Raw genomic sequence first — 13429 nt, 5'->3', positions numbered from 1 at the left:
CCGCCCCCACAACCCTCAACTCACCCCCCCCCCCCGTATGTCGAACCTCTTCCTTCTGCTCCTCCTCACCGCAATCCGGCTTCTGTTTCCGGAATGAGGGGAGAGAGCCCCCCTCCCAACCTGCCTGCTTCTCCCGCAAGTGGAGCTTCTATTCCAAATTGCTGATCTGCGGCGTAGCTCGCGGGGGGGGGGTGCTTTCGGAAAGGAGAGGAGGGTGGGAAGAGGAGGATCCCCCCCCCCCGTGGATGTTGCAGGAAATGAGACTCGGGATCGAGGACAAAGAGGTAAAGGGCTCCCGGGGGAGGAGAGGGGAGAAAAGGACCCAGGGACCACCGCCAGCTCCCCAAAGCGCCTTTCGTGGGCCCCATGGGAAGGGCCTGGATCCCTGCACGTGTGCTGCGAAGGGGGCTTTCCTTGGCCCCTTAGGCGCCTTGGCAACGGTGGACATGGGGACCCTACGCAGGGGGTCCCCACGAGGACCCCCTTGCCCCGTTTCCCCCGCGCAGGCATCCCTGGGGTCTTGTAGGCTCCGCACGGATAAAGGCGGGCCATGAAAGGGTTAACGAGAGTCATTGACGCCTTGATAGAGACTTGGGGTGGACCCTCAGGATGGAAAGATGGGCTGAGCTGCGCCAAGGGGGGCCTCTGGGTGTAGGGGAGACTCTGGGACAGAGGGAGGGAGTCGAGGAAGTGGGGAGGGGGAGCATCCCTGGGGCAGGGAAGGGCAGCATTGGGGGGGGGGGGAGAAAGATCAGTCTATGGGGAGACTTCTCCATGGTGGCGCCTGCAGGGATTCTCCAGAGGGGCCGCCTTGACTTCTCCCTCCCTCCCAGGAATCGGCCACCCCTTCAAGGCAACCAGAGGGATCCCTGGAAAGTGGGGGGTCATGTCCCCCCTCCCCTCCTTCCTGAAGCCTCCATCCTCTTCCCACCCCATAAGCCCCTGCCCTGTCGAGGAAGAGAGGAGGGGAGAGGCCTTCTCAGAAGCAGCTCTTTGTTTCCGCAATCCCACCTGGGAATAAGCCAGAAACCTTTTCCTCTCTCTCTCAGGCTTCCATCTTTAAGTGTCTTTTCCACTGCCTGGTTCACTGAGGATGAGGATAATGTACAGCTCCTAACAACTGATTCCACCACCTGCTCTCAGCAGAAAGGAAACTCCCTTATCAGCTAAAATGTTCCAGCTAGAGAAAACATCAGCTTTGAATCACACAGAATAAAACCACCAGAACCTTCTTGAAGCAATAAACCAGGAATGATTGATCTTTCTACATTAGATCAATACTTTTCTATGCCTGAAAAATGCAACTATGACACTTTAAAGGTCAGCACCAACAGTGTGAATTGTGCTTGGAAACACACTGGAAGCCAGGGAAGATCCTTTAGGACCAATGATATGTGGTCTTGGTGGCTGCTCCCAGTTACTAGTCCAGCTGCCGCATTCTGGATTAGTTGCAGTTTTTGGGTCACCTTCAAAGGTAGCACCATGTAGAGCGCATGGCAGTGGTCCAAGCAGGAGATAACCAGAGCATGCACCACTTTAGTGAGACAGTGTGCAGGCTGGTAGGGTCTGCCTGCCACCTGTCCCACAGGGACTGTGCTTCCATCTTGTCAGGATTCAACCTCAATCTGTTAGCCACCATCTATCCTCAAATCACCTCCAGGCACCAACACAGGGCATTCACTGCCTTCACTGGTTCCAATTTAAAAGAGGAAGAGCTGGGTATCACCCACATACTGGTGAACACCCAATCCAAACCCCTGATGATTTCTCCCAGCAACTTTGTATAAATATTTAAAAGCATGGGGGAGAGGATGGAGTTCTGAGGCACCCCACAAGTGAGAGCCCAGGGTTAGAACACTCATCCCCCAACACCACTTTCTGGACATGGCCAAGGAGGAAGGAGGGGAACCACTGCATAGCAGGGCCCCCAGCTCCCCTAGAGGGTCCAGGAGGATGTTATGGTCGATGGTGTCAAAGGCCGCTGAGAGATCCAGCAGAACCAGGAAACAGCTTTCCTCTCAATATCTATCCCATTGGAGATAATCAGCCAGGGCAGTTCAGGTCCCATGATGAGGCCTGAATCCCCACTGGAAATATCATGGTGGCAGGAGCGTTCCTGGTCCTGCAGCCCACAAAAGCTTCAGCCACAATATTTTTATTAGCTTTCAAGGGGCCACCAGATACTTTGTCTTTTCAAATACTCTTACAGTGACGTATGATGTAAACAGCATTTCTGTTTTCCTTGTTCCACATCAGAGAGACTTTGATACACAGGTCTGAGCTCATCTCTCTGCCTGAAACTTCTGTGTTAGCAGCAATGGAAGCCTGGGCAGTGTGTTTGGGGGTCCTGGGCTGCCTAGACAACGAGACCCCCTTCTCAGCCTGGCTGTTATGGTCCCAAGGAAAGCAGAGCAGTATGTTAGGCACCAGCTTGGCTGCAGGAGTTGAATGAAGAAGGTGTGCAGGGCACTATCCAAGCATCTTAGAGACTCCACTCGAGATTTGTGTAGGTTTTCCTCCATAGCATTTTCTTCTCCTGACGATAAGTCATGAGGCAGCAAAGTTTAGGATAAGAGTTTTCCATCTCAGTGGGCTCCCTACCCTTTCCTTTGCAGGATGGGCATAATCTGCCTTCTTGACTGTGGGATTCACTGTTGTTCTCATCCTCTCCATCCACCAGGGTCTTTCTTCACCTGCAACAGAATTCCCTAACCCACCAAGGATTTTAGACCCATCAAGAATCCTCACCTGGTTTTGCCGGCCGGTTGAAGCCATTCCTGGGATTGTGGCCCCTGTTGCATGCTGACAGCTTCTGGAAACCACAGGTGAGAGCTGAGTGCAGGGTGGGGACCATTGATGGATAGATTACCCCATAAGGTGCATGACATTTCCACCACCAAAGGTACCGCCGCTCCTCTAACACCCCAAGACATTGTATAATTATGATACTTAAGACAAATCAGGAATAAATTCTTGTCTCCAGAGATAACACAACTTCATACCATCAATGAATCAATACCATATATTCAAGGCTGAAGTTTCCACTAAGTACAGTTATCCCTTTGCCTTGAATATCCAGCTTTGTCAGTGCCAGATTAGGGTAGTCCTGTGTCAGAAGAGGGGCTCGAGATCAGGCAGCACATCATTATTATAAGGAACCATTGGGGTGGAGTGTTTCCCATTTGCCAGCTGCTTTCCTTCTGCTTCTCCTGCTCTCTCCATGCAATGTGAGGCATGTAGACAGAGGTCCATCTCCAAGAACAGGAGCTTCCCTGAGCACCCATTCAGCTGACCCCAAGCACCAAGCCTGGTCACTAGTTCTCTGACTGACCCAGACCACAGTCCCTGGAGAAGATGTAGACCTGGGTCTCACATAATAGTCCACTTGGACCTCCTGAGGCCAATGGGACTGTGCAGGTGATTCATTAAGAGACAGAGGTGGATGGAGGATTATGATGCAGAGGATGGGGAATGTCCAAAGGAATCATGAACCAGAGAAAGAGAGGACTGTTTCTTGGACAGAGAGCAGCTGTATTTCCTGTGAGGAAACAATTGATTTGAAAGGCTGTATTCCAAGATCATGCTGCTTTATTAATGATGATTGAGGATTACGAAAGGTTGCTGATGCATTACTATCATTTGACATCATTGCATCTTCATTTCATAAAAACTGGGAACATGGGTAAGAGGCGGGGGAATATAGGAAATGTTGAAATAAGAAAAGCTGCTAATGGCGTTTGATGTGCTCTCTTTCCCATTGTTCTCTTCCTTGAAACCAAAATAGGATTTCCTTTCCACCCATTCTGAAGAAGGTGATACAGAAGACAGTCAGAATTCCGGGAGATGGGGAACCTTCCGTTTCATTTGGAATAGCCATTAAAATGTGTGAAATGTGGAATATGCTTCACTGAATGAGCACACATATCTCACATCAATGAACTCAAAGAGGGGAGAAACCATTTAGAGGTATGGAGAGTGGAAAAAGTTTCACTGACAGTGGAAAACGTAGAACACATCAACAGACTCACATGGGCAAGAAACGATTTCAATGCACAGTGTGGAAAGAACTTCAGTCAGAGGGGACACTTAACTTTACATCAACGGACACATACAGGTGAGAAACCTTTTAAATGTATGGCGTGTGGAAAGAGCTTCAGTCAGAATGGATACCTTAGAAAACATGAACAGACGCATGCAGGGGAACAACCTTTTAAATGCATGGAGTGTGGAAAGAGCTTCAGTCAGAGTGGACAGCTCAATAAACACCATTTGACTCACACAGGAGAAAAACCATACGAATGTATGGAGTGTGGAAGGAGCTTCAGTTTCAATGGAAACCTTAGAAGACATCAACAGACTCACACAGGGGAGAAACCATTTAAATGCATGGAGTGTAGAAAGAGCTTCAGTCAAATTGTGCACCTTAGAACACATAAACGGACTCACACAGGAGAGAAACCATTTAAATGCTTGAAGTGTGGAAAGAGCTTCAGTCAGATTGGAAACCTTAAATTACACCAACGGACTCACACAGGTGAAAAACCATATAAATGTATGGAGTGTGGAAAGAATTTCAGATTTAGTGGAACCCTTAGAACACATGAAGAGACTCACATAAGTAAAAAACGATTTAAATGCATGGATTGTGGAAAGTATTTCAGTCAGAGTGCACACCTTAGAACACATCAACGGATTCACACAGGGGAGAAACCATTCAAATGTATGGAGTGCGGAAAGAGCTTCAGTGACAGTTCAAGACTCCATTTACATCGACGAACACACACAGGGGAGAAACCATTTAAATGTATACAGTGTGGAAAGAGCTTCAGTCAGTTTGGAAACCTTAGAACACACCAACGGACTCACACAGGAGAGAAACCATTTCAATGTATGGAGTGCGGAAAGAGCTTTAGTGATAATGGAAACCTTAGAAGACACAAACGGACTCACACAGGAGAGAAACCATTTAAATGTTTGGAGTGTGGAAAGAGCTTTAGTGACAATGGTAAACTTAGAACACATCAACAGACTCACACAGGGGAGAAACCATTTAAATGCCTGGAGTGTGGAAAAAGCTTCAAGCGGAGTGGACAGCTCAGTAAACACCATTGGACTCACACAGGAGAAAAACCATTTGAATGTATGGAGTGTGGAAGGAGCTTCAGTTTCAATGGAAACCTTAGAAGACATCAACAGACTCACACAGGGAAGAAACCATATAAATGTACGGAGTGTGGAAAGAGCTTCAGTCAAATTGCGCACCTTAGAACACATCAACGGACTCACACAGGAGAGAAACCATTTAAATGCTTGAAGTGTGGAAAGAGCTTCAGTCAGATTGGAAACCTTAAATTACACCAATGGACTCACACAGGAGAGAAACCATTTCAATGTATGGAATGCGGAAAGAGCTTCCATTTTAATGCAAACCTTAGAACACATCAACGAACTCACAGAGGGGAGAAACCATATAAATGTATGGAGTGCGGAAAGAGCTTCAGTCAGAGTGGGCATCTAAATATACATCAACGGACGCATACAGGGGAGAGATCTTTTTAATGAATGGAGTGCGGAAAAGTTTCAGTAAGAGTGAAAATCTTAGAGGAAGACATCTACAGACACAGGGGGGGGGGAACAGAGTAAAACCCTTGATTTACATCAACAAACTCACACAAGAGACAAACCACATAAATGTCAAGAAGAACTTTAAGGGTAGAGGTTCAGTCCTATTGGAAGTCCTACATCAACAGAGCCAGTGTGGTGTAGTGGTTAAGAGCTGTAGACTCATAATCTGGGGAACTGGGTTCGATTCCCTGCTCCTCCACATGCAGCTGCTGGGTGACCTTGGGCCAGTCACACTTCTCTGAAGTCTCTCAGCCCCACTCACCTCACAGAGTGTTTGTTGTGGGGGAGGAAGGGAAAGGAGAATGTTAGCCGCTTTGAGACTCCTTCGGGTAGTGATAAAGCAGGATATCAAATCCAAACTTTTCTTCTTCTTCTTCACGGTCAGGAATAACTTTAAGATCTGACGCCCTACAAACCAACAACAAACTCAAAGATGAGAAGCAGTTTAGATGGAAACATCGCAGAAAGTGCTTTAGTTACAATGGAGTGTTTATGAAACATCTAGGGAGATCTAAAGGGGAGAACCCATTTAGGTGTATGGAGTGCTTATATGTAAAACTGTATAGTCATGAAATAATGAAGGTAATGTCTCACAACAGTGATTATAATTTTATATGTAAACTTCATTTTGATAGAGAGGGGGAATCTAGATTGCTGGTGGTGAGGATCAGGGCTTTGTAAAGCAATTGATATTGCAATACACCGTGAATCACAGTGTGTGTTTCTGGGATGTGCCTGGAAGCAGGAGGCAGAAAGTTTTTCTTCATGAAGCCCCTGCAGATGCCGAGTTGCTGACTTCGCTCCCAGATGACAGGAAGCGAAACACACACCTCCATTGCCCTGTGTCATTCCAGCGTCTTTCCTCCCTTGCTCCCTTCTGCCGGTGTGTGTTCCTGCTGTCCTGTGTGCTGTATTTTTTTACTGCTGAAACTGGATTTGCTCTCAGGAGCTAAGTTTTGTGCCTCACTGGGGACCCAGTGAGAACTGTATGCTTTGAAAGCTCAGTAAAGTATTACTGAAGAAGTCCTGCTGCCTCTGTGTGTGTTTTTGACCTCAGCATGGGAATTGCTCTACACGTGGCCCCTACCCTGCTGCTACGTGCCTCATGCCCTGGAGTTGGTCTACTCAAGCATGCAAGATGGTTTTTGCACCAAACTCTGTCACACACATCCCCACCTCATGATCTCCAAACACGGCTTCTTCACCATAACTTCTCCCTGCCCCCTGTGCATTCTGAAGAAAAGTTTAAATTCCGTAATTTAATTGTCCCCCAAGCCTAATTGCAAGAGGGGGAAGGAGGAGCTGCAGGTACCCAACAGAACATTAAAAACACAGATTGAGGTCAACAGAAAGCAAAGCAAAGCCTACTCCAAGGGAAGCCGCTTCAGCTTCCAGCCTGTCCGTTCCCACAATCGCTGAAGGAGACTTGCCATTTGAGGATGGCAGAGCTGAATGGAAGCAGGCAAGAAAGCCCCACAATCGCTCCTGCTATAGCAGGGGTAGGCAACCTAAGGCCCGAGGGGCAGATATGGCCCATTCGCCTTCTCAACCCGGCCCACAGACAGTCCAGGAATCAGCGTGTTTTTCCATGAGTAGAGTGTGTCCTTTTATTTAAAATGCATCTCTGGGTTTTTTGTGGGGCATAGGAATTCGTTCATTTCCCCCCCTTCAAATACAGTCCGGCCTACACATGGTCTGAGGGACGGTGGACTGGCCCATGGCTGAAAAAGGTTGCTGACCCCTGTGCTAGAGGAATAGGAGCAGTGACTCCTATACTCAAAGGCGACGGCCCGGAAGGAATTCCTCCCCATCCTTGTCACATGCAGCTGGGCTCACTTGCCAGAGCCACCTCGAGAGCCTGACTAGAATTCCCATTTATATATATGGGAAAGGGGGGGTGTTCTCGGTTATGTTTCTGTGATTGTTATTAAGAAAATATATGCTCCCAACAGTGTAAAGCCTTGGCTCTAAGGTGGTCATGTTGATACAAAATCGTACTGTGTAATGCTTTGAATGTGCTACTGAAACAGACTTTGTAAAACCTTGTACAAAATAGCCGGAACTAAGTGAAACCGTTGCTGTCATGACAGACCCAATATAGACCACCCCACAGTGAAAAACACACCCATTCATGACTAAGGCACTTTTATTGAATAAGCCATTCTTCAAACAAAGTACGGTAACAACCTTTCACAAATAAAGACTTTGTGTCTGATTGGGACTCCCGATACCGCAGGGGAAAGCTGCAGTATCTCAGTGACTGGAAGGGGTACGGACCGGAGGACCGTTCCTGGGAACCAGCGGCCAACGTCCACGCACCTGCCTGCCTCCGAGAGTTCCACGCGACGTACCCCGGCAAGCCGGGTCCGGACCCTTGGTTGAGGGGGGGGGCCTGGGAGGGGGGATGGTGTGATGGCCTGGGATTCCGATTCAGAGGATGAACCAGAGGAATCCCAGCCTGCACAGGAGTCCCCGCCTCCAGGGCTGGCTGAACTGGGGCAAGGCCTAGATGCTGAAGAGCCTGCACCTGTGGCAGAACCAGGAGCTGGCCCCAGGTGAAACCCTTCTGGCCCCAGAGGGGCTTGAGGACTCAGTGGCTACAGGTGAGCCTCCTCCAGGGCCCAGTAACCCTTCGGCCTCTCCTGATCTGCAGAGGCTTAGGGCAGAGAGGCGAAGGGAACTGGTTGCTCCCAGGAGGAGTGCTCGCCTTAAGGCCAGAGGAGGCGGGGCTCCTGGGGGCCGGGACCGCCCCCGGCCTTAGAAGAGGATAAAAGCCCAGTCAGCCCGGTCCCAGGTTGCGGGAGCAATGTTGTTGTTGGCTTTGGACCTTCCTGTGTTCCTGTTCCCTGCTTGGCCTCCTGTTCCTGACCATCCGGTGTTCCTGTTCCCTGCTCGGCCTCCTGTTCCTGACCATCCGGTGCTCCTGTTCCCTGCTTGGCCTCCTGTTCCTGACCATCCGGTGTCCCTGTACCCTGCTCGGCCTCCTGTTCCAGCGTTCCTGTTCCCCGCCCGGCTCTCCGCCTCGGACCTCGCCCCTCTTCGTGTGGACTCAGACTACGCTCACGGTACCTTTCCCCCGGGTCCAGCACAGCATGCAAGTACGAGTAGATAAATCAGTACCGCTGCAGTGGGAAGCTAAACGGCATTTCAGTGCACTCTGGTTTCCATCACGGTGTCCCGTTGTGCCAGAAACGGTTTAGTCATGCTGGCAACATGACCCAGGAAGCTGTCTGTGGACAAACGGCAGCTCCCTGGGCCTGAAAGTAAAATGAACGTCACAACCCCATAAACACCTTTGACTGGACTTAACAGTGCAGGGGCCCTTTACCTTTTTTAACTTAATAAAAATCAGACTTAGCAGCTGGTTTGCTCCAGCATTACTCTGGTTGGTCTCTCTTAGTTTCTCCAACCGTTGGGAGACTTACTGTTTCCTAGATGGGCTCCTCTTGCATCCCTTAAGGAGGAGCTGTTTTATGATCTTTTCCACCATCATGCCTGACCACTAGTCTTGCTAGCTAGGGATGATGGCAGCTATTGTCCATAAACAGCTGGAGACCCAAGTCTGGGAAACCCTGTTCACCTTGAAGGAGAAAGGAGGGCTCACTTGCATCACAACGTCAGATTAGCCCTGCAAGATCAGGCCCAAGGGGCCCCTGTGGAGGGACTGCAGCTTCCCCGACGTGAAGGAGCTGTAGGGTGAAGGTGCCGTAGGAGCGATAGGGAGGCAGGCGGTATGTGGGCGGGGGGAGGAGTGGAGGAACCAGGGAGAAGGAGTTTCTGGAGCCTCTACAGCCCCCTCCCCACCTGCTCCCTGAAGGTTTCCTCTCCCCTTCTCATTTCAAGGATTGGGGCATCTCCATAGGCGCCGACTCCATGGGGCCTGAGGGGGCCCGAGCCCCCTCAACAATTTGTTTGGGGGGGCTCTGCCCCCCCAATAATTTAAGAAAATTATTACCGTAAATTTCGCTCTATAACACGCAGATTTTTTCTCCTAAAAAGTAAGGGGAAATGTCTGTGCGTGTTATTGAGCGAATGTGTGGTCCCTGGAGCCGGAGCGCAGGGGCAAAAATCAGGCAAAAATCAGATCGGGTGGTCGGGCGGAGGGAAGGCAGAAGCTGCTGCTTTCCTGCATTCTGCCTCAGGGTCTTACTGCCCACCCGCTTCTGTTGCTGCGTTTGCTCAAACTCAGCAAAGAGCAGGGAATCCCCTGCCCTCTTGGCAAGCAGAGGGTTAAGGAAAGGATCGAGTCCTTCCTTCTAATTCTTTCCTAGTCACACTGCGTGCAGGCTCCAGCCCACCACCTCCTCCTCTCCGTGCTCTAGGGACTCGCAGGTGGGAGAGAGAGAGAGAGGGCTGGCTTGGGGGGGGACTTTTGCCTTCCTTTCCTCCCCCCACCCCATTAAACTCCTCCCCTGCATTCTTAGCCAGCTGCTTCTCCGCACACCCCTCTTGTGCTTCTTGTCCCTTCTGTGTTTTTCCTTCCCTCCCCATTTAAAACGTGGTGACAAAGCATGGATCCACATGGATCCTCAGGATTTTTGCATTGGGTCACTCCAAATTCACCATCAGATCACATTACATGTCCATGGCTACAGTCTGTACCAAAAAAATCACGCACCCACTGTTGCCTGGGCCTGCAATGGTGCAAAAACGTGGTTACAAAGCACGGATCCACAGGATCTTTGCACTGGGTCACCCCAAATTCACCATCAGATAACATAGCATGTCCATGGCTACAGCCTGCACCAAAAAAAATCACGCACCCACTGTTGCCTGGGACCACAATGGTGCAAAAACGTGGTTACAAAGCACGGATCCACATGGATCCTCAGGATTTTTGCATTGAGTCACCCCAAATTCACCATCAGATCACATAGCATGTCCATGGCTACATCTTGCACCAAAAAAATCACGCACCCACTGTTGCCTAGGGTCACAGTGGTGCAAAAACGTGGTTACAAAGCACGGATCCACATGGATCCTCAGGATTTTTGCATTGGGCTACTCCAAACTCACTGTCAGATATTAAAAATCTTTATAAAATAGAGAATTAAATACATACAGAATGTTAAATTTTCAGTTTTGAATATTAGTACTAGTTTAGTACTGTATTTCTATATTACTATAGTACTGTATTAGTTATTTTCAAATACTTAAATATTTTTAGGGTGTAAGACCCAATTAAAGCCCGTTATTTACATACAGTATTACAGTATTTACATACAGTATTAGGCATACTGTATTAACTTTATTAACTGTATTAAAGCATTAACTTTGAGATATTATTTTTATTTAATGAACCCTCAGCCTTATTCAAAGTAAGCTTAAATTAGCTATTTCACTTATTAATCAAAGTGCTATTACTGTGCGACAGCAATATTTTATGTTTTATTCTTTTAATGATAGTTTAGGATTTATTTAAATATCATTTCAGTCTTTTCAGAGCTATATATTCACTGCTCTGTAATAGTCTATAAGCATAATTGTTACTGTAAATTAAATTAGCTTTTTACGAAAATACCGTGCGTGTTTATGTTTTGTTTCTTTTTTCAAACCCAAAAAGTGTTTCAGGCTTGTCGAGTTTCCCGGAGTGTGGAGTTATAGAGAGTCGAGTTTTCGGGGTTCTAATGTTGATCATATGACTCTAAAATACTTTTTAAAAACTTTAAAACTCACTAATTTTCATCTAAAATTTAGAACACTTCCCGGGGCAGGACCCCGGTATGGGCCCCCCCAATAAATTTTATAAGTCGGCGCCCCTGGGCATCTCAGCCCCCCGGGGTCGCTTTGCTTGGGGGGAGGGGAGCTATTTTGTTGCTGAGGGCAGGAGTCACAACCCTGTCACATTGTGGGTGTCAGGCTTTTAGGTAAGGGGGTGAGGTTCAGGTGGGAAAGAGTTGAGAAGGAAAATATCCCGGGGTGCGGATTTCCTCCGCTGCCCATCTCCTCAGGGTGCCCCTCCCCGGGGGTCCCTCCGGTCAGCAGAAGAAGGAGAATCCAGCCAAGTTAAAGATGCAAACGACGGGCAGTTGACCTGATCTTTATTGGTTGCAACAAGGTTCAAGCACAGCAAGAGTAGGAACCCCGAGAAGATGGTTGCATGGATTTTTAAGACCTCTCCCCATTTCCCACAATACATTTCACAATACATTTTCTTCGATGCATCACAGATTTGTCAAAAAGTAGGAGTCTTTGGCATTCAGAAACACGAGCCCGTCACCCACCCCTGTCAACAACCCCAGTTTCCCACACCTTTTAACTACCCTCTTCCAATAAGAACCATAATAGTATTTACCCATCCGCCCAGCTGCAAGGCTTTCCTGGGCTTCTCCTTTGTAAGTATCAGGATCTTCCTCCTCCAATCCGGCTTCTGTTCCGGGGATAAGGGGGGGGTGAGCCCCCTCCCAAACTGCCAGTTTCTCCCGGAAGTGGAGCTTCCACTCCGGATTGCTGCTCTGCGCCGTAGCTCTAGGGGCGCGCCCTTTCGGAAAGGGGAGGAGGGGCGGGAGGGGACCCCCCCCCCAAACATCGATGTTGCAGGAAAGGAAAGGAGAATCGCGAGCGAGGACAAAGAGGTAAAGGGGTCGCGGCGCGGAGGAGAGGGGAGAAAGGGACCCAGAGAGGGACTCCGCACCAGCTCCCCAAAGCGCCTTCCGTGGGCCCCACTGGCAGGGCCTGGATCCCTGCACACCTGCAGCGAAGGAGGCTTTCCTTGGCTGGGGTGGACATGGGGCGCCCACCCACGGGGTCCCACGAGGACTCCCCGGCCCTGTTTCCCCTGCGCAGGCATCTCTGGGGCCCTGTGCGCTCCACGCGGAGAGAGACAGGCCGTGAAAGGGTTAACGGGCGCGAGAGACGCCTAGATAGAGACCCCCCCTGTCCCTCCCCATCTCGTCTTGGGGGGCCCCTCCGGATGGAGAGATGGGTCGCGCATGGCGAGGGGTGAGCCGCGCCAAGGAGGCCTCTGGGTGCAGGGGAGACTCCGATAGAAAGGGAGGGGGCCAAGAGTGGGGGGAGCCGGGGGGAGGAGGGGGGGAGCATCCCCGGGGAAGGAAGCGCAGCATTGGTGGTGGTGGGGAGGAGACCAGTCTGTAGGGAGACGTCTCCATCGTGACTCCAGCGGGGATTCTCCTTGGCTTCTCTCTCCCGCCCAGGAATCGACCCCCCCTCAAGGCGACCAGAGAGGGATCCCTGGAAAATAGGGGTCCTGTCTCCCCACCCTTCCTTCCTGCAACCTCCATCCTCCTTCCACCCCATAAGCCCCTGCCCTGTGCAGATGCAGCGCTTCTGCCCAGTCCAACCATTGGTCCCCTGGAGAGGAGAGGAAATCCCGAGAGGAAGAGGGGAGGGGAGAGGCCTTCTCAGAAGCAGCTCTTGGTTTCCGCAATCCCACCCAGGAAGCAGCCAGAAACCTTTTCCTCTCTCTCAGGCTTCCATCTTTAAGTCTCTTGTCCCATTCCTGGTCCACTGAGGATGAGGATAATGTACACCTGTCATCAGAAACAGGGGTGTAGAGTCCATGGAATGGCTCTCAGGGCTGATATAGAAGTTGCACCTCCAAAGTATTTCTGTTCCTCTTAATCTTTGTAGGCAATGTCAGAATGACTGACAAGCTGAGATACAATCCTTCAGCATCTGATGACAGCGACTGCATAAATCTTCCCAGTCAAAGGACCCATTTTCAGGATAGACAGTGCCTGTGGCTGGAGGCTCTACACACAGAGTTTGCCTATGCAGGCCAAAGACTGCCAGTATTAAAGGTAAAGGTAAAGGTACCCCTGCCCGTACTGGCCAGTCTTGCCAG

At 49.8% G+C, this 13429-nt stretch overlaps 1 protein-coding gene across 1 annotated transcript; it reads left to right on the top strand.

Moving 5' to 3' along the window:
- Positions 1-254: 254 nt before the first annotated feature.
- Positions 255-12488, top strand: LOC310825822 (uncharacterized protein; the record flags this gene model as incomplete). The annotated part of the gene is made up of 3 exons (XM_083699643.1): positions 255-284; positions 3785-5098; positions 12412-12488. Exons 2-3 carry the CDS (start codon positions 4135-4137, stop codon positions 12486-12488), a joined length of 1041 nt encoding a protein of 346 aa, XP_083555769.1. The 5' UTR covers positions 255-284; positions 3785-4134.
- Between the last annotated feature and the right edge of the window lie 941 nt (positions 12489-13429).

The sequence above is a fragment of the Podarcis gaigeae genome (assembly GCF_964106915.1).
Source record: "Podarcis gaigeae genome assembly, chromosome: 10".
Classification (NCBI taxonomy): Eukaryota; Metazoa; Chordata; class Lepidosauria; order Squamata; family Lacertidae; genus Podarcis; species Podarcis gaigeae.
This window is presented reverse-complemented; position numbering and strand designations above follow the sequence as displayed.